The sequence below is a fragment of the Tympanuchus pallidicinctus genome, unplaced genomic scaffold (genome assembly GCF_026119805.1).
Source record: "Tympanuchus pallidicinctus isolate F22 unplaced genomic scaffold, pur_lepc_1.0 scaffold31, whole genome shotgun sequence".
Taxonomy (NCBI): domain Eukaryota; kingdom Metazoa; phylum Chordata; class Aves; order Galliformes; family Phasianidae; genus Tympanuchus; species Tympanuchus pallidicinctus.
In genome coordinates this window covers 3,271,230-3,296,494 of record NW_026294749.1, presented here as the reverse complement: position 1 = coordinate 3,296,494, position 25,265 = coordinate 3,271,230, and the positions used below count along the sequence as shown (strand labels likewise).

At 37.2% G+C, this 25,265-nt stretch overlaps 1 protein-coding gene and 1 long non-coding RNA gene across 3 annotated transcripts in view; one reads left to right on the top strand and one right to left on the bottom strand.

The window, feature by feature from the left end:
- Window positions 1-25,265, bottom strand: part of EXOC2 (exocyst complex component 2) — a 131,015-nt gene that overhangs the window by 44,536 nt on the left and 61,214 nt on the right. For both annotated transcript variants that reach the window (XR_008209953.1, XM_052697562.1), the window contains exons 12-18: window positions 21,162-21,287; window positions 13,524-13,648; window positions 9,572-9,640; window positions 9,161-9,318; window positions 6,587-6,708; window positions 3,666-3,727; window positions 362-442 (exon numbers count right to left, since the gene is read on the bottom strand). Coding sequence is in view for 1 of the 2 variants with exons in the window: in XM_052697562.1 (XP_052553522.1) it covers window positions 362-442; window positions 3,666-3,727; window positions 6,587-6,708; window positions 9,161-9,318; window positions 9,572-9,640; window positions 13,524-13,648; window positions 21,162-21,287 (743 nt within the window). In the remaining variant the exon portion in view is untranslated. The remainder of the gene's footprint in view (window positions 1-361; window positions 443-3,665; window positions 3,728-6,586; window positions 6,709-9,160; window positions 9,319-9,571; window positions 9,641-13,523; window positions 13,649-21,161; window positions 21,288-25,265) is intronic.
- Window positions 14,589-18,950, top strand: LOC128087706 (uncharacterized). The gene is made up of 2 exons (XR_008209954.1): window positions 14,589-14,811; window positions 18,826-18,950. It is a non-coding gene; the product is annotated as an uncharacterized LOC128087706 (long non-coding RNA).

Genomic DNA, 25,265 nt, shown 5'->3' with positions numbered 1-25,265 from the left:
GTAAGCTTTCTTACACAACTAAAAGGCTGGATCTGTGTTCTGTAAGTAGTTCAGATGCAGAACTGGGAATGCATGAGTGTGTATTTATATATTATATAACATCACATCGATGGCTGTCTGAAAATAACATTAGTAACTTTTTTCTAACACAACAGCACTCAAGTTTTAAATATAGGTCCCATCTGCCCCGTACACATAACCCTAAACAAAGGAAGTACAGGAAATATGAACCTAGCTAGCAGCAGTGAAAAGAGTGTGCAAAAAAAGGTAAATATTCTGTATTATTCTTTGGTTCTTGATCTGAAACATAATAGCAATTTACAGAAAAAGAAGGAAATTAGAAATATACGTCAAAACTTACGCTGGCTTCTCCAGGTTTACAGTCCAGCACAGTTTTAAGAGATTGCAAGGAATGGACAATGCACTGTTCAAAATGGGAAGGCTGAAAGGCAAACGACTTTTTAGCTTCTAGATAAGCATGTCACGTAAAATGAATACAGCAACAAGCAAACACACACAAATTCTCATGCTATATGGTTAAACTCTTTATTTTCAACTTTTCCTATACCCTCTTGATTTAAGTTGGGATAGAATTTCACCTTGGACATCTATTATTTCTACAACTTATTGCAGCAAAAACCTTCTACAAAAAGCAGATTGAAATGGCTCTCACATGGAACTGAAGGAAAAAAAGCTGGCTTGTTGGTTTTTTTTTTGCTTCCAGATTTCCAGACCTGAAGTAAAAATGTCTTGAGGCACGTACCAATTTCACTTTGAAAGTGCAAATGAGTTCACAGCATCATAATCATTAGTCAGTTTTTCTGGTCATTCTTTTTTTCTTTCTTCCCTGTTAAGTCACCCTTTTCTTCAAGACTGCTTGTTGGTACTGGGCAGAAAGCTTTTGTATGAAGCAGATAGGTGTCACTGTTCTACGAAAGAGGGAAGTCATTCATCCCTTTCAGTCAAAGAGATGGATGAAAAAGCTAAGCTGTGTAAACTCGCAGCAACAGTAGATAGCTTATGGCACATCACCCATTTGATGCTTAGGAGTAAGTTGTATTTCTGCAAATGTTGTGATGGAAGTAGAACATGAGAGTGATGTCAAGCTGCAAATCATGTTCTAAACATTCGTTTATTATTTTTTTGCGATTGATTTAGAAGAAAAAGAACGGTAACGTGCTGCTGCTGTATTGTGTCACCATAAAAGGAAACACCTCAGGAGAAGAAATCCATTCAGAAAGATTATTCTTTGCACATAATGAAACTGAGGAGAGCTGGCTCTCTGTCTTACTGTATCTCTTACCTGCAGCTGTACTTCCTATCTTCTTAAAAGTTTCTGCCGTAAGCCTGACACATCTCCAAAGAGAGTGATTGGTCCCTGTTTAAGCCTGTTAATTTTTGCTACAATGAACATACTAGAGAAATTATCTCATTATGACAAAACATAATTAACTGCCACCACTGTCATGTCTCAATCATTGCCTCAAGAGGGGGAATCTACGAAAATGTCGTGCACAAGGAATTCAAGTCTGACTTCTAAATAGATGAAAAGCTGTTAAATGCTTACTAACAAAGATTTTTTAGGATACAGCCAACATTAAAAAAAAAACAACAAAAACAGCAGAGGATCTTTCTTCCTCCTGTCAGTCCACTTTAGAGATGCATAAAGTAATAAACAGAAAAGTAAAGGGACTTGCCCAAGTCACTGACAACTGAAACCAAGATGAGAAGCTACAAATCAGGTTATAGCACTCAAATTCTCAACAACATCCCTTCCTACAATATGTATATTGTGACTGCTTCATGCCCTCCTACTCAACTTCAAACACGTATTTATAGAAGCAAATAAGAAAAACTAAAACAAGTCTGTGGAGCATTCCCTTAGATAACATACACAAAGCAATTCTCCCTCCCACAGGGTCTTCTTGCTTTCACACGTTGTTTTTAAGTCACATCTACGAGGTGCTTGCTGTGTTTTAGCCATTACTCAATACTGTTTATTTCCAGAAAGCATCTCACTAGTTTATCTGAATTTGGTTTCAAGTTGCTTGCTGATTGTGTGTAGGCAATCTCCTAAATTAGTTGCTTTTCAGTTCAATTTCTCGTTATAGCAGAGAAGTGACCTATTTATTCAGCTAAAGATCAATTCCATGGTAGTGTGCCTACTAAGTTATGAAGCATTTTGATGTGAACTGAACTTCTCATGACCTTAAAAAGAATTCTTTACTCCAGTAAACCATCCCTAAAATAAGATACTTAACAATGAAAACTATTATTGTTTATCTCAGCAAAATCATACTGAAGGTCAGCAGTAATTGTTCTGATACGTTTAAAGAATCCTACTTCAGGCAGACAGTTAAGCTACAGATCTTTATGTCCAATTCTTATTTCTTATCTAAATACATGGAACAAATTTACAAAGCCTTTATTTATATGTATTTATAATGTGTAGAATCCCCCACAAGTTGATGAACAGACGAGTATGGATATGGAAAAAAAGAGAAGTACGTTATTTATTTTTAGATTTATAATGTATTTTAGATCCAGTAATTTACCGTTAACTGGCATACGCTGAATTGATTTCCATTTTTTAAAGAATGAATACTGCAAGCATAAATCTAATTCTGAAAATCTTACTGATCGTTGGGAAGAAAACACTACTTATTTCTTAAAAAATAATAAAACACGAGGTTGGGTACAGTCAGAGTTACTAAAGGCTTTCTTTTAGCACACATAAAATAGCAGAAACAAATAGAAACCATACTTATGTAAGAAGTAAATTCTCAACCATTTTATTCTCAGCCTCGAACTCACTCTAAAACTGCAAAGTTTTATCCACTTTTGGTTCTAAATTTCACTCACAGTAACTGGGCTCACTCAAGGAGTTTTTCAACTTGAAGCCTGCATTCAGTTAGATAACATCAGTGTGAGAAGGAATACAGATAGGACTCAATAAGTGAAGTGGCAAAATCTCAAGGTTAATAGAAAGTGGTTATATTGTAGCAAAAGAATTAACTTTTTTACCTCTCCCTGAACAAATGTTGCAATAAGAAATACGAAAAAACCCATGTTTTTACAGTTCTGAACCACTCCACTCAAGTGAGAAAGGGCTGCTTTTGAAAGAGAAACTACGCATCTCAAAGACTGAAGACTGATCTGTGTTCCCTGTTCATGCTACTTGTGGAACAACTGAGGTACTAGAATATCGAAATGAAGCTTTCATTTTGTGGGTAACATCAATATTAAACATCTCAAAATCACTGCTCTGATAATTTTAGCAGACATAAGATATTTTATGTTATTGTTAACTTCACCATCTCTTCTGCACTTTAGAAAATATGACTATCTAGTAATGCAATTATCACAATGTTAAAATTATTTCAGACATAACAATTAAAGAAGCACAAATAAACATTTTGAAAAAGGAAGAAAAATAACTTTATGTTTGGTGATGTGTGTACTGAGAGTGAGCACAGTAACTGCTCAATAAAAAATGTGGATTTTTGAACTTCCTGTGTTTTCAGATCTTGGTAAATATAGATACCAGTATGCACTAAGTCCAAACTTCCAATTTTCTGGAGTACATACAGAACAGTTTCATTACTCTAATTTAAAAATAAAAGAATCGATCAAAGAAAGTGGCTACAACACACAAGTTTACCCACCAATGATGTCAAGCCTTCATTGTCAACAACCCAGTCTTCCTTTTCAGCTAACCTTTTTATATCTGTAAGACAGAGAAAGAAAGAAAAAAAAGAGGTGTTAATTTTCATTATTAAAAACTCCTTGAACTTGAAAAGATAAACCACAGACATTGGGACAGCAATGACTAGGCATCCAAGCATACAGCACTAAAAGTCTAGAACTTTTCAGCCTTCTCAAATGACTAAGAATGAAACGTGAACATAGGATGCTGGTGAAACCACACAGAGAAGCACATTTATGATACATGGCAAGAGCTGCATGAAGCCCACCTTTTACTGGAAAGCTTAAAATTCAGAGTATTACGAAGGCTCTGGGTTTGTTTTTATTTTCTAAATTTTTTAATCACAACATGAAATGTTGTGTTTAAGAACTGCAGTCGCTAGGCTATTACACTCCAGCTCTTAATTAAAAATGACAGGACGTACTGCTCAGCATTATAGCAAAGACGAAAGGGACAGCAAATATATTCATAATTAACAGCCACAAAGAAGCTCAAAATCACCACACAGGGTGCTAAACTTTCTCAAAAACACATAAAAGCACATATAATAAATTCTTCTGCTATCCGAAAGGTGCCAATTTCAATATCCTTACTGATCCCAACCCAGAGTTACAACACGTAAATCCAGAGCTCATGTTCTGTAAACAAATTCCACTATGGACAAACTAAATAATCAACAATGATGTAGAATACTTTTATTTTTTGGCTTAATTGACTTATAAACAGAAATTAAATAAAACTTTACGGTTCAGATGGGCAAAAACAGGTCAAAACACACATTTTCTCACAGGCAAATAGCTGTTCAGAACCATCAGTATATCACAAAGCTTCTTTTTATATGAGGAATTATCTCAATGAATTACCATCTTTTCCTCAACACCAAGAAAAGAGTGCAACTAATGCATGCTGAAAAGTATCTTCACTACTCTTGGTGCTTTAACTGGTAATTTAAAAAGCTTGAAGTGGTGGCAACATCCTGCAGTTCCACATCTCACAGAAACAGTCTTACTGAGAATAAAATGTATTTAGAGATTGTAGAGAATGATTACTGTTTCTTTATTTTAGCAAAGCACTGATTCAACTGGTATTTCCGTTGGGCTTAGATCACACTGGTCAGTTTTTACATTGTTTTTTTTTCTTCTTTTTAATCCAGATCTGAGCTAGCACAAATACATATTAGAAAAAAAAACAAAACAAAACAAAAACTAACAGCAATTAATTTCACTGAACTAATTCACCATATTCCAGTCAAATGCGCTCATGTGAACTCCCTGTCTGATTTGGCATTCACATAGTCTGGCTTTCATGACCTTTATGACCAGTGAACACACATGAGAGGGAAAGAACAGAGACTGCTCGAGCATACTGTGTTTATATAAAATTACAAGAAAACCCTCTGTGTGGGCAGATTTGTCCTATTTAAATAGCTAATGGTAGAATGCCTTATCAATTGTCTGAATGACCCTACCAACTTATGACGTGCATCAAGAGCGAGCCTTACATTAATAATAAATGCAGCTCGTGTTTCAGATAGCTTATAAAGAGAAATTCAAGCTCGAGAAGAGCCCTTTGACTAAACACAACATGGGTAGATCTGAAATCCATTTACATAGCCCAGTGAGAACACCCATTAACTGTTCTTTCACTGATTTTCTAAAAACCATAGTTTCTCCAAGGGTCCAACTAATCCAGTCCTGTCCAGACAAATAACCTATGAGTAAGAAACTCATAGAGATCTGATTTCTAAATATTTCATGTAAAAACTGAAACAGTGATAAAGCTTTCCCCGTAAGAAAGATAATCTATATACCTGTATGGCTAATGAGCTTGGTATTAACGTGGGAAAAAATAATGTTAATGCTGAAGTGGGACTTAGTCAAATAATTAAGAGACAAAAATACAATTCATATTAATATTGCATTGAATAAATAATAGAGACTTTTACACTTGTTGTCACTGAAAGTTTAAGAATTTGTTTAATAAATGTAGTCACCTACACTTAGCACATTTAAGCCTTGAGTGAGATACTTAGATTCTTGTCAACCTGTCAGTGATAAATTGTATAACAGAAAAAAATTGACTAAACTGTAAATTAATTTTAAAAAGATATTGATTTTTTTTTTCTTGTTTTAGCATTGAGGGTAATTAATCTTTTTTAGGAAAAAATGCTGAACTATTAGTCTGAACTTTTATTAAGAGGGAGATTTATTTCTGGAAGATTTACTTCACTTGAATTTACGTTTCAGAATTAACTACCAGTTGATAAGACGAATTGCCTATGATGCACATGAAGTCACATTAGATTTAGAGAATGTATTACTGGCTTTTATGATCCTGACATTTATGGCAAAAGCTACGCACACTGTTGGAAACATGAGGATTATACTGTTAGTGTTGGAAGTATGAGAATTATACTGTGGAAAAACCCACAACTAAAATATTCTACAAGGGCTTTTTTTTTTTTGGTTTTGTTTTTTTAAATTGTGTCAGGGTGTAGAAGGAACATCAGGCAGAAGATGGGGGATAGGAGCTTGGTCAGGGGTCTGGGGGCAAAGGGCATTGCCTATTTAATTATTCTCTTTGTGGAAGAACTCAAAAAAGAAAATAAGTGGTATTTCCAATACAGAAACGTTGCATGATGAGATAAATCACTTGCATTGTAAAACTGCCTCAGCTAAGAGAAGACAGATCTCAACTACTGTATTCATCCAATTAAGGGAAGAAAACATTCAGAATACAGAATTTTCTCAGAGCGGCAAAATATTTCAGTAATTCTTGTGAGATATTACAGAATTCACTGCCAATTAAACATCTGTAACAAGCAAAACTAATGTCTTGAACGTGGCTTGGTAAGCAGAGAGAGATGAAGTCTTTTATTACCTTCAGCTGTATGTTGTAAAGTCACTATAATGCAACGTACTCGAAGGTCTAAAATAAGATCCTGGATGATCTGAAGCATATCGTTGGGTATCTCAAGTGCAGTAAGAGACTCAGAACTAAGCCTGAAGAGAAAAGAAAAAATTAACCCAATGTGTAAACCCTTAAGTCTTTTAAACTGATAAAACTACACCATTTTTTTTTTGAAGTGGCTGTCAATACAGTAGCTTCGTCCACACTAAGTCTTTAAAAACTGGTTACCCAAGTCCTAAAAGTTTACTTATTTGCTTAATTCAGAAGCATGAAAATACAGATTTTTTTTTCTCTAACGTTACAGTAATGTCAATTCCTGCACTCTTCCTCCTGCCTTCCTGCAACAATCTTGTCCTTTAATCTAAGATTCCTTCTGAAGCAGAGATAACTTCTTTGCAGTATTCTTATGAATGAATACAACAAATCTTAGGTCTACAACTGGGATAGTGAAGCTTTGTCTACCTGTATTAAACAATAACAGCCTTCAAGTACAATAAATGGTGATGTAAGCACGTGTCAGGTCATGATGGTATACATACTTCAAAATACAGCTACTGCCAAGTGAAGAGTGAATTCATTAACTATTTGGTTGCCAGCAGGGACTGGTCTTAAACCACTAGATCGACTAGCAGAGGATAGAAAGATTCACTTCCATTTTTCCCTTTAGAAATACCAACACAATAGCTGCTTACAAGAAATAGCATTTTAGCATTATAAAAAATGACTGTTGCTCACTGACTGTAGAAATGGGCACAAAGTAAAGCTTATTGCTTTTATCCAACTCTTGGGTGTGTGAGCAAGGACGACACAAATGCAGCCTTTGTTGTTTCCCCTACTGCTAATACTGAACAAAGCTCAGACACTAGAAATTGCCAAAAACCAGTAATAGTAAAGCATAAGCAAACATGCTCAATAACAAGAGGAACCTTTCCAGTCATCCATCTGCAAGCTCTTTTTTAAAAAACAAAACAAAACAAAAAACCCTGGTAGTGGGCATAAATCCTCAAAACACCACATTGACTGGTAATTGCATTACACCTCCACAATGCCTTGACTCCGAAAACGCTATTCAGATTCTGACTGCTATCAGCTCAGCACAATTACTGAATTTGTAAATTTCATAAATCTGCATTATCTCAGTCATCCATGAAACACAGGGTGTAATAGACATCTGTGAGAAGTTTAAGCTGCTTTACACTGCATAAAAGTCCTCTACTTAGAGCTGATTCCATTCCCAAGTAAGCACACAGCTTTCACAACCCTCACTTCTCCTCGTATAACACCCTAATGAACATGCTGTTCTATCCCTACAATGAAGCTGAAGTCTTGCAGGCAATGGCTTCATCTTATATTAAGCTCCAATTTGTCCTCTGGAACCTACTCAAACTGGGCAGTGACAGGGTGGGATGTAAGGTACAAAGCTGCATAACCACCCCACTCTGTATGATGCATAAAAATAGAAAAAATATGACTGCACAGATTTTATTCCAATTCCTTGTAATTTGTCAAAAATTTATAATTTTTCAAATACAGGCAGAAAACAATTGTGAAATGACTGAAAAGAGCAGGATTTTATCATGTGCTTCATGATGAAAATATGTTGGGAATTATAAAAGTATGACCTAAGCTACTACCTAACTTTGCAACTAGTAAGGTTTATATGCAATATTTAGACTGTTCAGAATAGCCTATCTGCTTTGTCGGTGTCAGCATCTGGAAGTGCTAAACAGACTCAACAAAAGGTATGCATCATTGCTAGCCTCATCTCTAGTAAGAATTAATTACATATGAGTTAACGTGTGTAAGATAATAAAGAGGAAGGCTACAGTTAACTCTACATTTTGGTTGTTATTAACCAAATAAGGTTAAGGTTCAAACCTTCAAATAGGTTTGAAACTTGCAGGTAAAAATTATAGTATCAATTCCAGGTATTACTTGACTTTCCAAAAGATAATGATGACTTATTTTATCAACGGAGAAATTGAAGCAAATTCTGCATATTTACTGAGACATTTTGTAATCGATGACATGCACATTACTAAGATTATAAGCAAAGAATTATAAACAGAATGACATCATAGGCAGGAGGAGTACCAGCTTTCGAAAGACAATTAAGAAAGTAAACGATATCTTAAGAATGACACTATAGTAAGAGGCATGTTGTTTTTACCCATTTTGGCTGAAATGTGAAGATGGGAAGATGATAACTTCCTAATAATTCTACCCTGAAGAATCAAATCCCACTTCATCCAAATTATTTACTCAAATATTACCAAATTATTTACTTTTACCTAGGTGTTCTGGGAAAAAAAAAAAAAAAAGAAAAAAGAATATAGCTACGTAGTGAGACTATGAGACACCATTAATTAAACTTGGACTCAGAATTCTAAATCTGCCACAAGCAATTTTTTGTGATTCTATTTTTGCAATAATTAACTTTCTCAGTACTCAGAGTATTTAACAACAAAATCCAAAACAATATCTCTTAAAAAACATATAAATTCTAGCAGTAACATCATACTGTAGGTCAACAGCTCTGTTTACCTTACTGTCTGGATAACATGTGTTAGCCACTGGCCAGAAAGTTCAGATTTCATTTCCCAGCCGCCATACTGTCTTGATTCTCCTTCTTTGAGGCTGAATGGAAGCAAAGCTCCACGGATAAGTTTCTCCAGAGAATGCATGACTTCCTGAATCATTTTCTGTGTCAGAATAAGGGAGAGAAAAGTCAAGCAAAAAGACCTACCAATATGCTTAAGCAGCTGCGTATGTACTTGCTATATGTAGCACCTTGTAACATGCTTTACAGAAGGTGCCTCATGCTAGAGAGTCTGGAAGGATGAGGTATAAGGGCATACATGATTCAAGAAATCTGATTTTCAAGGTGGTGATGCTTAAAGCATTCTGCTAGGAAGGGCAACTGAAAGAAAGCAATATTTCCTTCCCATAACATACCTTGAAATCATTCTGTCTTTGTCTAGCGTTTTTCTTTGATTTTTCCATTTGGCCAGATTTTTCAGCAGTCTGGTGAAAACGAGAAAATTGAAAAGCGTAAGTATCTCATAAGCACTGTTAAAATAGTTCTGAAAAAGGGGGGTTTCAATGTGAAGAAGTGAAAACCAATCACTGAGTTTGTGATGTAATTATAAAAATTAACTCATGCTATCTGAATAGCTAGGGACCATATCATCAATAAATTTTACTTCCTGTTGGTCAGTGTGCTAATGTTTAATTCTAAGGAACAATGTTTATTTCACACAAAGTTGGGGACAAGTCCAAAACTGGCTCAAATAATACAAACTTCATGAAATTAAACTATTCTCATTAAAATGTTAATGAGAGCTAAAACATATACAGCCTAATTGTGCATCAAATTTCTATGAAGAAATGATTTTCTCAGCGTGGAAGCTACCCAGGTAATAATACTGATATAAAGTGACAGATGCTTCTTGGAATGTGAGCAATTTGGAATTGCAATGTGTGTAGGAGATGTTATGTTTTTTTAAAACTTAATTTTTTTGTGCTCATGGGCTTTTAGAAACAGCATTTTGTTGAAAATATTCTCAAGATAATTCAACTGACTGAAAAAGAGACACTGCAAAATAATCAGCATCTTCATGGACAGTTCACATTTTTGAAAACTGAGGAACATGAGTATACTTTGCATGAGACAGTTACAGTTGAAAAAAAATGTGGTTTGACTAATAGTCTTCCTGTTTGTAGTTACAACTTTCTGTGGAGTCTACTGAGAACACAAAGCAAATTATTCAAAAGTTATTCAAAATAACATGTTAAGTGCAGATATAGTTTTATATTTAGAAATTCTCCTATTTTATGCATGTACAGCAACATCTACTGGACAAACAGCGCAACAACATGACAATACTTTATTCTCAGATTAAGTTTACCTTCAAATAATCAAACTTACGTACTATTATTTGAATTCCATCCATGTTACAGATTTTTAGGATAAAATAAGTATTTTAAATTGATAATCAATTGGAGAAAAATAGAACTATGGAGCTTAAAAGTTTTGGAAAATAGAGTGTTATGAAACTGTCATACTCTAAAGCTGAACTGTTGAGTTTCAGACAAGAAGAACAAAGCTTAAGAATTACTGCTGTACATAATAACCATCTCTCTCTTCTAATGCCTTAAAAAAGAAAAGAAGCTGCACTCCTTTAAACCTAAAGTATCAAATTAAAATTCACATTCTTGCTGCTGGATTAAAGAACAACAAAAAGCTCAGAAATCTTTGATATCTTTCTTTTCTTAGTGGTTTTGCTGAAGATCAAACTTAAATCTTTCCTGCACAGACAGACCAAAACTATTTTGTGGTAAGACCAACGGTTACCACTCGGATACGCTGCTTCACCTAGAGTGATTCAAAGAACTACACTTTTTAAACTGTTGAAAATATCACGTAAATCTTTAACTGACAGTATTCGAAGACATATTAGCTAACCTTTCAGAAGTAAAAAGAACCTCCCCCAAAAACCTACAAGCCAAACAAGAGAAAATAAATACAGATTTTATTCATAAGTGGGGATTTTCCCGTAGATTTGTTCGAGTCCACTGAAACAATCCTCCAAAGCATTTTCACAGGATTTTTCTCACAAAACAGTAGCAGTAAAGATGACTGCTTCCATAATGACAAATAGCAAGTGACAAAGTAAATATATCTCTTATAAGACAAATAAGATCTGCATGGCTTATAGAAAAAGGTGTCAGGCTCAAGTCTTGAATGAGATGTGCTTACAGACACTACTAGGTACCCTGGAATAAACCTTCTACGTTATACTAGTCCACTCTCTTTGCTCCTCTCAGGTGACTTGTGGCAAGCAGATGCTCAAAAGGAACTGAGATCAAAGTATCTCCTCCTGTTTCCAGTAACTTAGGGCGTCTTACATGTGGGTGAACATTGGTTCTACATGTGAACAATGGACCACAAGAAGCCAAGTACGTGGAGGTGAATTTCTTAAAAGCTCAGACTCTGACCCAGCAGAAGAGCAGACACTCTGCAGACTAACAAGAAAACTACTTTTGCCACCTCTCCGCACCCCCTTTTTTTTAATAACATGGAAACCATGTTTTGATGGGACATAAGGTCACTGCATTTTCCACTAGCAGTCATTCTCAAGAACAAAATTTCTCAACCTCATTTACAGTTCAAGTCTCAGTTTCTCTTGAAATTGCTTTCCTTTTCACTGCACTCAGAGAAAGAAAATCACAATAACTTGCAGTTGAATTTGTAAAGTCAAATTTCCAAAAGCATTATTATCAAATACAAAAGTTGTCATTTCCTTTATGAAATGAACAATTTTTGTGAAAGTCAACAGTACCAAACTTTATTCTTGATTCTACTTCCTTCACGCAATGTTATGAGTAAATGTAAAACCTTTCTTTTGGTTTTTATCAAGTGAAAATATGATCATGAATAGAATCTATTTCACTGTAGCTAAAAGGACCTCCATATAGGCTATAGTACTTATGAGTATTATCATATGAAAACATTACAGTAAATAAGAGACAGTGGCAACAAATAGAACTAATAGTTTGAAAATTCAATTCTTTTAATAAAGAAAAAGGGAAACAACAGAACAGATGTCAACTGTAGTTCTAACTTAGAGATAATTCTCCAGTGGAATAATGCAACTGTGATGATTTAGGGTTGTAAACACAGCAAGATACTATAAGCACGACAGGATAAGAATTCTCAACAGATTAAATGAGATTGCTACCAATACACAAAAGTTTTAGGTATATAAATCTTTACATTCATATGTATAAATAAAGAAACCAATTTGAACAAAACCAGTTTGTTTTCCACCTCTTTTGTTGTATCCCTGACTGACACTACATCTGCTTGCAGACCTTGTTTTCACAGTTTTCTAGGATCCTCAATAGCCAGCATCCGACTTGGCTTTCCAATGATAGTTATGTAGATAAGGTGAGAATGAGCACCTTGACATTTGTTGAAGGCACAGAACTACATTTCACCATCCCTAATTCATGCATTTGTTTTTGTCAGACTCACTCCTTGGAAATATCCCAATACTCTAATTCTCCTGAAGAAGGAACAGCACAGCTTGAGGACCGGAAGTGAACCAAAACTTAACCTGTGATCAAATTTTAGCAATAACAGAAAACCAAAAGCTATTAAATTAATCCCTCAATGAGTTAATTATGTGCCTTTTTCAAGCCCATAAATAGCATGCACACAAAAATGTCACATGATGGCATCAATCATTCTTTTTTTTTTTTTTTAATATTTTCTGCTACTTGGAGTGTCAACATCATATTTACAGAACTGTAGAAACAAGATAATCTGAGCAAGGACCAGAAGCATAGATAACTACTGCTGCTGACTATTTTCAGACAAGACTCCCTATATAGAATGCCAGTATGCCAGCACCCTGGGCCTGGTCATTTTGCAACTCTAGTATTGAACCTATCTTCATCTCCACATTCTTAAAGCTCAAGAAATGAGTACTCCTATTCTAAAGAAATGAAAAATTTTCTCTATAACTTTATCCTCAGCACATCTCTACCCTTCATCCAATTTGCACTTCTTTTCAGATCATCAAAGAAGGGAAGTTTGCCAGTTATGATTAAGAGATGAAACCACATAGATATTGACTCCAGCATCTGGAATGCAGGCACAAGACAAAATTCAAAGTTATCCCAGTATATGTATTTTACTGTAGCTTATTGGTCAATGTTTTTTATAAACCAAAGATAGCATCTCTCAAAGGGAATAAGAGTTTAATTTATTTATTTTTAAATCTGAGAGGTTTATGAAACAATGCTGTCACATTAACCGAGTTAATAATGAAATATAATACATTGAATAAAATTATTATGGAATTTTGTTATTTAGAATTCATTTATATGCAAGAATCCATACCTCACTGAATAAACTTCCATTCACATAAGAAATCCAGAGCTTCCAGAAGTTGGGTAGCTGACTTACAACAAGTTTTGTCAACTTTTCAACAAACACAACTTGCTGTGGTGCTTTGTATCGCCAGGCTAAAAGAGAGGACACAGGAAGAGAAAAGTAAAACTAAAACCTTTTTAGCATTAGTTTTTAGCATTAATAATATAATACATACTATGAGCTTGCTGCTGTTTCGTATTGCAAAAGTGGTTATACATTATTTACATAAAACCTTTCAGTGGAAAAAAATTCACAGCCTGATCCATCCATATATATGCTCATAATTGGTGCACATGCAAATTCATTTTTCTTTTCTCTTATGCTTACAAGGAGCCAGTGCTATGACAGTATGCACCTGTACAAAGAAAGCCTATTCTGTATCTAATGCAATTCACTGAAGAATCCATTCAGCCGCTCCTCTGTCATCAAAACACAAATGTAAAGGAACATGAGAGCAATCAAGATACTAGAAATTTCAGATGATGAGGTGGTGATACTAAAGAAACAGGGCTGCTAGGATAGTTTTGTGATCAAGGCAAGCAATGGGAACGGGAAGATCACTTTATTTACAGCTCAAAGAATTTTCCACTGTAGCCTGAGTCAAGTTGCCAATCTCTCATCTTAGTTTCCATTTGTAAGGTAAAATGTTTTCTCTGGAACATAGGAGGTGCCAACATTATTGTTAGAATCCAATAAATGTAGCACAGATTCTTGAATGAAGAACACAATCAGAATTATCATATAACACTTCAGTTCACCAACCTCCTTAGAGCCCTGGTACACTGGCTGTTAAAAGAAAGTAGCTTACAGTTTGGCAGCAGATAACTTCTCTCAGTTGAGGGAGGGGAGGTAAAGAGAAAACTGAAAATGGGCAGAAGCAGGTGCCATCAGTACGGAAAGCAAAGAAAAATATAAAATACTTCTCTATAACCACCCACCTTCTCCATTGAAATTTTCTTGGTTATAATGTTTTTAGCAAACCATGACGTGTAGGTAATTCTTACATGCTAAAAGACGTGTTTCACCTTGTCATGGTTCTATGTTTTTGTTTTTATTTTTGGGTTTCAGTAGTCCACATCAAAACATCATGTAATGCACGGGGTATTAAAGTGTCACTGCCCCAATCCCAGGTACCTATCCCTGTACATTACAGCAGTCACGGGATCTGGCCCTTCCGGGTGGGGGGGGGGGGCGCTCTCTTGCTGCCTTGCAGTGGGTGCTGGAGGTGCTTTCCTGGCCGTTCCAAGCTGTTCAGGTTTGACTCGCTCCCGGGAACTCTCTCTCTCATCTTGTCTGATTTATTCATCTCAATTTCAATTAAATTATATTTTGTTATCTTGTATTCCGATATTATAGTAAAATAAGTTTTCCTCCATAGATTGCTGCCGCTGCTCTTTTCCTCCCTTCCTTCCTTCCCATTTTTGTGGGACTGGGTTGGGGAGGGAGGGCAGAGGCCTGTCGCCCCTGTCACGGACATACATTGATCTGGTCAACTCCGTGACAGATTTTTGGTGCCCAACGTGGGGCTCGACTGCTTTTTAGCTTTTAGAACGAACCTCTTTTTCTCTCTGCTCTTAGAGAGCTTCGTTAGGGAGCATTATCAGTAGTCCAGGTTTCTGTGCTGGAAAATCTGACCTTGAAAGATTAGGCGTACTGCCAGTGTTCTGGGATATTTGTAAACTTTGAGCACTACTTAGTCTGGGTAGTGCCTTTTTTTCTTTTTTTTTTCCTCCTCTTGTTAGCTTCTATTCATTAACCCTTTTTAGCAGGCACCACTGATGAACCCACTCGTTATCGTGGGGGTGCTGGGTAAAGGATTAAAAGCAATAGTGTTAATCAGAACCTACTAGCCAATAATCCAGCTCACACTTATGTGCCGTGGAATTGCAACCATATATAGCTACCTAATGACACTGATGGAGACACCTATATTTTACCTATATGCAATGTGGTATGATTTGAACTTTGACATCTACATCCCAGAAGGAATGGCTTATTTCACAAACAGCTACATCCCAAATGGAATAGCTAATTTTACAAACAACATGATGTTCAGACCAGTCTCCAGGTTTTCTTCTCAGTTTGTCAAACGTTTTTTGGAATCTTGAATTAATACTCATGTTAGTGTGCGTGTCATTAAGTTCTCTGATTGTATTCATAATTGTGAATAATAAGAGGAAGGAGTCTCTTCCAAAACCAGAGAATGATGACTGGCAGGGAATATGGAGAAGTTTAGGAAAGGTTTTAGAAGCATGGGGACCCGCAGTGTCATGGGATTTCACTCTTGAACACCTGTGGGATCCTGAGAAACTAAGCCAGTATTTGAGTCAGGGACAATGCGGCTTACATAAATCTAAGGAGGTACAACTTACTTGGGGTTTGGCTTGTGCTTAACGTGGCCTGAATGAAGTCACACCCCCACTGAGTGCTGCTGTGCCGGACATGTTAGAACTCCAGTATGAACTGGAGTCAAAAGCAGCCAAATGGTATGCCACCATTGACATTGTTAATGCCTTCTTTTCCATTCCTTTGGCCAAAGAATGTAAGCCACAGTTTGCTTCCACCTGGAGGGGCATTCAGTATACCTGGAACCATTTGCCCCAGGGGTGGAAACACAGCCCGACCATTTGCCATGGGCTGATCCAAACTGTACTGGAACAGGACAGTGCTCCTGAGCACCTGCAGTACATTGATGACATCATTGTGTGGGGCGATACAGCAGAAGAAGTCTTCACGAAAGGAGAGCGAATGATCCAAATTCTTCTGAGTGCTGGTTTTGCTATTAAGCGAAGCAAAGTGAAAGGACCTGCCCAGGAGATTCAGTTCCTAGGTATAAAGTGGCAAGATGGCCGTCGTCACATCCCTGTGTGATCAACAAAATCACTGCTATGTCTCCACCCAGTAGCAAAAGAGAGACACAATCTTTTCTGGGTGCAGTGGGCTTTTGGAGAATGCATGTTCCAAACTACAGCCTCATTGTAAGCCCCCTTTATTATGTGACGCGAATGAGAAATGAGTTTACATGGGGCCCTGAGCAGCAGCAGGCGTTTGAACAGATCAAACAGGAGATAGCCCGTGCCGTGGCCCTAGGGCCAGTACGGACGGGACAGGGTATAAAGAACATCCTCTATACTGCTGCTGGAGAGAACGGTCCCACTTGGAGTTTGTGGCAAAGAGCCTCAGGAGAGACCCAAGGCCCACCCCTGGTATTCTGGAGTCGAGCCTACAGAGGGTCAGAAGAGGGCTACACTCCAACTGAGAAGGAGATCTTAGCTGCATATGAGGAGGTTAGGGCTGCTTCCGAAGTAGTTGGTACTGACACACAGCTCATTCTGGCACCTCGACTGCCAGTGCTGAACTGGATGTTCAAGGGAAAGGTTCCCTCCACCCATCATGCTACTGATGCCACTTGGAGTAAGTGGATTGCACTGATTACACAACGAGCACGGATGGGGAACCTCAGCCGTCCAGGAATCCTAGAGGTCATCATGGACTGGCCTGAAGGTAAAAAGTTTGGAACACCACCAGGAGAAGAAGTATCACGTGCTAAAGAGGTCCCACCATACAATGAACTACCAGAGGATGAAAAGAAATATGCCCTGTTCACAGATGGATCGTGTCGTATTGTGGGGAAGCATCACAGATGGAAATCTGCTGTGTGGAGCCCCCACGACAGGTTGCAGAGGCCACTGAAGGGAAAGGAGAATCAAGCCAATTTGCAGAGGTAAAGGCTGTCCAACTGGCCTTAAATGTTGCTGAACGGGAGAGGTGGCCAATGCTCTATCTTTACACTGACTCGTGGATGGTAGCAAATGCCTTATGGGGGTGGCTACAGCAGTGGGAGCAAACTGGCAAAGAAGGGGTAAACCTATTTGGGCTGCTGAACTGTGGAAAGACATTGCTGCCCGAACAAAGACTATGGTTGTGAAGGTGCGCCATGTAGATGCTCATGTGCCCAAGAGTCGGGCTGCTAAGAACAGCAAAATAACCATCGGGTAGACCGAGCTGCCAGAATTGAGGTGGCTCAAATAGACCAGGACTGGCAGAACAAGGGTGAATTATTTCTGGCTCAGTGGGCCCATGAGACCTCAGGTAATCAAGGGAGAGATGCAACATACAAATGGGCTAGAGACCGAGGGGTGGACTTAACTATGGATGCCATTGCACAGGTTATTCATAACTGTGAAACATGTGCCATCATCAAACAAGCTAAGAGGATGAAACCTCTCTGGGAGGAAGGGCGATGGCAAAAGTACAAATATGGGGAAGCATGGCAGGTTGATTATATCACCTTGCCACGATCTCGCAATGGTAAGCATTATGTGCTTACCATGGTGGAGGCAACCACTGGGTGGCTTGAAACATATGCAGTACCCCATGCTACCGCCCGAAACACCATACTGGGTCTCGAGAAACAAGTCCTGTGGCGACATGGCACCCCAGAAAGGATTGAGTCAGATAATGGGACTCATTTCAAAAATTCTCTTGTAAATACTTGGGCCAAAGATCAGGGCATTCAGTGGATTTACCATATTCCCTATCATGCACCAGCCTCTGGTAAAATTGAACGATACAATGGATTGTTAAAAACGATGCTAAAAGCACTGGGTGGCGCAACATTTAAGCACTGGGAGAAGCATTTGGCAGAAGCCACCTGGTTAGTCAATACCAGAGGATCTATCAATCGTGATGGTCCTAACCAATCCAGTTCCCTACATACCGTAGAGGGAGATAAAGTCCCCGTTGTACATGTAAAGAACATGTTAGGAAAGGCAGTTTGGGTTCTTCCAGCTTCTGGAAAGGGCAAACCTCTCCGTGGTACAGTTTTTGCCCAGGGACCAGGATCCACTTGGTGGGTAATGCAGAAGAATGGGGATGTTCAGTGTGTACCACAAGGAAACTTGATGCCGGGGGAGTGCAGTTACTAATTCTATGTATATGTATATAGCCATGTGTGTATAATGCATTTTAATCATTTTTCGTTTGTTTGTATATATGTACGTATGTTTTAAGCATGATGTAACGATGTAGAATAAGGGGTGGAATGTCATGGTTCTATGTTTTTTTTTGTTTTTGGGTTTCAGTATTCCACATCAAAACATCATGTAGTGTACGGGGCATTAAAGTGTCACTGCCCCAATTCCAAGTACCTATCCCTGTACATTACAGCAGTCACGGGATCTGGCCCTTCCGGGTGCAGGGGGGGCGCTCTCTTGCTGCCTTGCAGTGGGTGCTGGAGGTGCTTTCCTGGCCGTTCCAAGCTTTTCAGGTTTGACTCGCTCCCAGGAACTCTCTCTCTCATCTTGTCTGATTTATTAATCTCAATTTCAATTAAATTGTATTATATTTTGTTATCTTGTATTCCGATATTATAGTAAAATAAGTTTTCCTCCATAGATTGCTGCCGCTGCTCTTTTCCTCCCTTCCTTCCTTCCCATTTTTTGTGGGACTGGGGCAGGGGGGGAGGACAGAGGCCTGCCGCCTCTGTCACGGACATACATTGATCTGGTCAACTCCGTGACACACCTCAATAACCAGTGTCTACTTTAGAATATTAGGAAAATGAACATACTTCTGAAGAAAAGCCAACACCTTTACAGAGGTCAATGGTCTTGTTTTTTTATTTCCCTTTGGTGTTTTTTTTTTTTCTTTTTTTCTTTCTCCATTTTATCCTAAATAAAGTGAATAAAATTAAAAACATAATGCTGTCCTACATAACTCTTTGGAAACGCAGAAGCATTTTGAGTGAAAAACACTTTTTGTCTTTAATCTGCTAGACAGTATTGCCTACACATAACAGGAGTTCACCAGTTAGCCCAAAATAGCTGCATAACATTGTATTAGGCATCACCAAAGCCTCACTATTTTGTTGTGTTAGTAGCTGGTCTTGAATCTTCCTGAAAAACAGCATGCCTTCAGCAGTATCCATCTGCAGAGGTGCAGGTCCATTAATTATTGGTCTACTTACTTATTGGGTGGAAAAACATCTGTTCAGTAAAATTTTCTTTCACATCACAGTCAAAAAATTTTAGAGATTGTCAATTAGCATTCAAAAATCCCAAATCATATTGAAAACCCACACTTATGAGAAAGACTATAATGCCAACAAAGCCCAAGTTCTAACCCAAAGATTTTAATTCCTCCTAGAATGATATCAACTTTGTCAAAGGCTCTAATGCAAACCTAAGGTTGTGACCAACAATATCATTTCTATCTGTAAGCACATTATTTACTTCATGTATGAAATTCATTTCCCTTCTAGGAAGCACAATTCATGCCTATTTCAGAAGCTGTCTCAGTCCCATATTTGCAGAAAGTAGATTTTTGTTAGAGTAACTTACTGCACAAAATGCCAAAAGGACTTTCAGGCCATAAATCCAGGATATTTTCACTTTTTTTTTTTACGCTACAGAAAGTTCCAATATATATTATTGCAGGTATTTTCATATATTCTCTTACACTCATCCTAATGATGAAACTATAGTTATCATTCACGTCCTTGTACTCAAGCTAGAGCTGGATGCTACCTTAATACTATACTTACAAATTCAAATGACTTTCTTCAATCATTGTAATGGACAGTGACTGTGAATGAAACCATGAGGAAAAAACCAAAAACCCACAACCCAATGCTACATTCAAATTTGTGAAAAACAAAACGCTGCACAATCATCCTGAAAAGATATCAAATCATGATATACTTGGAATGGCACAATATCAGAAGAAGCTTGTTTGCTTTGGATCTCCACACAGAACAGCAAGACAGATAAGCCTTCAATGCTTTCTACATATGCAGTAAGAAAAAAAAAAAGTAAAAAAAAGCATTTAAAAAAAAGCAAGGCATCTAAATAGCAATGAACTTAACTCAGAGACAACATATTCTGACTCTAGGGTCTTTGGTTTGGATACATAAGGCATTACGATGTTTTGATCCTACAACTTTCCTTAGAAAGTTTAAGCTGAAGTTTATGGAATCTGCAAAACTTGTTGAAGACATCTTTTCCAGGTTGAACATCCAGGTTACGGATCCATAATTAAGACTCTAAACTCTAAAACTCTAAACGCTGCTAAAACTGAGTCATGTGCTTGTGTTTCTCTTTCTGTGTTTAAAGAATGAGACAACCAGGATTGGATATGTGAAGTCACAGGAGTAGCTAAATGCAAGGAGATCTATCAGAAACACACACAAAAGTTCTAACAGCAGCAATGGAAAAGTTGGTGGTTATGCACATGAAAAGAAAATTCTGGTACTGCAGAAAAGAAATAATAAGCAGATTTCAGTTACAAGCTACTTAATACTTCCAAAAAAAAACCAAACCCCCAAATAAACCTTGGTAAGCAATGCTAAGACGTGCAGAGAAGGGAGAAACATGAGTTCCCAATTTTTAACGTTTAAAGTGAAGTTTCATAATTTACCTCCAAAGCTTTGTCTTCAAAGAGATCTAATACAATCTGTGGCAGTAAAACTAATAGAGATGACTGGAAAGATGTACAAACCTATACAATATATACACAGGTTCGGAGTTTCAGTTTGTTTTCTGACTGTGCAACAGAGTGGACATAGGTAAATGCAAGTACATGTTTCCAAACAGAACAGTCACCCACCGTCATTGCGGCCAGACTGAAAACTGCTGCCTCTCTTCAGTGAAGCAGTTTGACTGAGGTGGCCAATTGGAGATGGACGCACATCACTGTCCAGGTCTAGCATGGAGCTGTGGAGCAATGATGTGCCTAAAAAGGGAGGGAAAAAAAGCAGTAATAATGATTTCGTGCATCAAATGATAAGAAAATGCAAATGAATTCTGATTTTATTTGGAAGTGATACAAGACTAAAGTTATCTAGTAAAAAACAATCTTGCTTACTTAGAATGTTCGTTCATCTACATCAATGCTATACAATAACACTGCTTTTGACTCTCATATCAAAGCCAAAAATACTAGTATCAAGTGAGAAATATTCTTTGGTCTGTATGTCTCTCAGCTTTTACAGCTAAGACCCTACAATTAATTGCTTGAAAGCCATGGACAAATATGTATTTATATGACATTAATGACATGATGCTTTCTCATGGCACATGACTTTTTGACAGTAAAGGTTTCCTGCGCTAGTTAAGTTGTAAAAGGCAGAGTATTCAAACTGCTTCTTAGATATTTGACTTGCACAGAATGCAGGTAGTAACAGTCCATCCATCATGAAGCAGATAAATTAACAGCACTGTGTTCTTGTGTATGGCTATAATCATCTTGTACATATACACAATATTTTGCAGATACCAGAGTTACTGTTTTCAACTAATTCTATTTTCTAGAATATCTGTCCATACGTAGATCACTGTACCTTTAGCCCTAAACAATGATCTAACTTGACAGAAGTAGATACCTGGAGGATAATAAATGTTCTGGAAAACAGCCATATCATAATGAGAAGACCATGATTATTATTTTTTTTAAGCATATCAAAGTACTATTGGTATTTCTCTTTAAGTCTAAATTGCTGCTTTATGCATTTCACTTTACAGACTTATTTCTGAAAGCAACCACAAAAATGGTATCTGACTGACTGCAGTGTATACCACTGAAATTAATCACAATTCATAATGAATTTTAGAGTGATAATCTCAGAGTTTGAGTTTACATTGCTTTAGCTTTCCCATCAATACCTAGATTCACCTAAAATAACAGAAAAGCCACAGAGTAAAAGCACTAGCTCAAACTTTACTGTGTGTAGGTTCAAAAGTAACACAAAATGAAACGGATCTGAAGTTTATTTATTCTGAATTTATGCTGCTCTCAAAGCAGTATAAAGGTGAAGATAACAGCAAGTCAATTTATTTCAGCAGCTGGAGTTTAAAGAACAATTCAAACATTGTGAAGCTTATTGCAAACTTGCAAAGCTGTTTTTGAAAAGAATTCTTCCTCCTTTATCAGTGTTTTTTTTTTCAGAAATTTCCTGTGGCCTCAAGGAGGCGCTGTCATTACAGGGCTAATCAGTTCCTTGATTCATCTCCTCACCGCTCACACTATGAAACACCTCAGCAAATTGACTCCTTTGCTGCAGTTAAAAACTGCCACACTGCTCTAATCGACTTGGTGAACCCAGCTATCTTTGGTTTGCATTATCATTCTGTTGACCATATAAGTCCACTTACTACAACTGTCTTATATTTACATCTTTAAAATCAGCGAGTTTTCAGCTATGAGGAATCTGCTGCAGTGGGTGAGTGGAACCATGAGCAATTTCCATTGTGAGTTTCAGTAAGAACAGGGGAAAAGACTTTGTTCTGCATCGACTAAAACCAGAGAGTAATGAGGAAGGAAAAAACTAAAGCTATCAGAAGTTTTAAAAGTAAGCAGCGTATGCTGCAAGTGCAAATAGTTAATTATGAATTAGTGCTATTCAACTGTCCATACAACACAGATCTGTATAAGGTCTATATTTGGATTTGATACGATTACTAAAACATATCTTAAATGTTGTAACAATTAATTTGTGAAAAAACATTTCAGCAGCCTTGCAGAATGAAGTGGAAGCAAAACAAATTTATTTCTCTCTAGCTTTGAGAAGCAAAACAACCAAACAAAAGCAATTATGCATTTGGTAACTTGCAGAAATTCTATCCAGAATAATAAAAAAAAAAAACTAGAACATTTTGAGAAGTTTTAAGTGTCTTTAAGTTCTTTGGTTTCCATAAAAACATGATTCTGAGATTCAACATATCTACATTTTATTAGGTTGAAAAAACAAACAAACAAACAACACAGTGTGTCTGCAAGGACAATGAGAACTGTAAAAAAAGAAGTAAATTTATATGCCTATTTTATATTCTAAATCAAAAAGTAGCAACCCTGTTTTCACAAAACCTGCATTTAGAAAAATGCAAGATACACCAAAGCTTCCCTCTTTGATGTCTTCATATAGGATTTATGCTCTCACCCTTCAAACACCTTGTTAATAAGAGGAATTTCTTGTAAACAGATGGTCTCTAAAAATGACAGTGCCAATTAGACCTCAGGATTAAGAAAAACAGATACACTTACCCAAACATCTTAACGTGAATTAGTTCAATTAAAACCATTTGTCTGAGGGAGCTGAAAACCTACAAATCCTGTATTGCTGCTACACCAACCCCACACTGCCCAAATGGTTTCTACGTATTCACCAGGAACAGAAAGCACGTAAAGAATACTCTCTTGTTCCACCAGAAAAACCACATCATCAGTTTGCAGCCGTACCAGGAAAAGAAAGTTTAACATGAACTAATTTCTTAATTGGTTGTCTAGCATTACAAGCAACTATAACATAGCAGCAGGGAACTACAACAGCACATATACCCTCAGGACTAATAAACATCTGGACTACATTAGCAAAGCTGATCTTGCTTTCACCCGACCAGAAGATAGCGCTTGAAGACTACACACTAACACATAAATCTTGTATTAAAAAAAGAAGTGGGAATTGACTTACAAACACTTTTTCTCCTGCCCCAGCTCATTCCTTGTCTGGAGCCAAGAGCTTAAGCTTAGCCGCATAATGTAATGCAATGAATTAATATTAGTGTGGACTGTAGACAATAATATTTATAAAGTTAAATGAACTACTCAAATACTAATATACTGCTTTTCATTTTTTTGATTTGTATGGTATTTCTACGTTCTTAGCTCCTGAATATAGGATAGCAACGATCTCAAGTCTTAAGAAATTAACTCTTTATTGTGCTCATAGCTTTTAGGATATCACATACACATTCCTGACTGACATTTGTTTTATAAAAATATACCACGTCTTTGAAGCTACAGGAATTTTGATTTTTTGCATCTACGTGAGTATATCTGCCTGACTCCCACGACAAGTGTATATTTAACCAAGGAAACACAGGAAAAACAAGTGTTCTACATTCTCCTCCCCTACCAAACAGTCATGACAAACCAGAAGTATCATGAAATTCTTATTATGTTTACAACTGTAAAATCGTGAGATCCAATAATACATTTTAAGGACCTTAACACTGCCTTAATTTTTCTATTTAAGGAATTCTACTGGGCTTCAATTTTTTGTGCACAAGGCATGTAGAATAAAATTCATGTAGTTCAGATACTGCGTGAGATACAAAGAACAGTGGTTTTTTTTCAGACCTCTCTGCTCTAGTGCAGTAAGATGTCATTAGATTAAGAATCTCAAATAAAACAAAATCCAAGTCCAACGCGTTTTGAGCTTTTATTATACTTCCACTTTCGTCCAAATTTATCAGAGCTACAGTTGATACATGGTGCTATGCATCTGCAGTTGATGCACATGCATCATGCAGTTTTTGTGCATGCTGTCTGCACACTCCTGGCATGCAGTGCACTGCAGCCTCGATGTAAAAGATGACTAGCGTGAAATGTGCCTCAAATAAGACTTTTTCATGCTCAACAACTGAAATCTTTAAAAGGAGCTTGACTTCTGTGTTACTAAACAATTACAAAACCAATTGTAATGAGGTCTCATAGAGCTGCCATGCCACGGCTCTGCCTGCTTCCATCAGCCACCTCAGAGGAATGGGCTCCTCAGGGCACTGGGGGAATCCCACCTCTGGCTGCCACCCAGTGGATCCATACCACTCAGCTGAAGGTTTTTAAAAGGCTTTTTGCAGAAGATACTGACTGACCACCAGAGGATTACACAAAGCATTTTTCTCTGCGACAAACAAAAACGTTAACAAGTTGCCA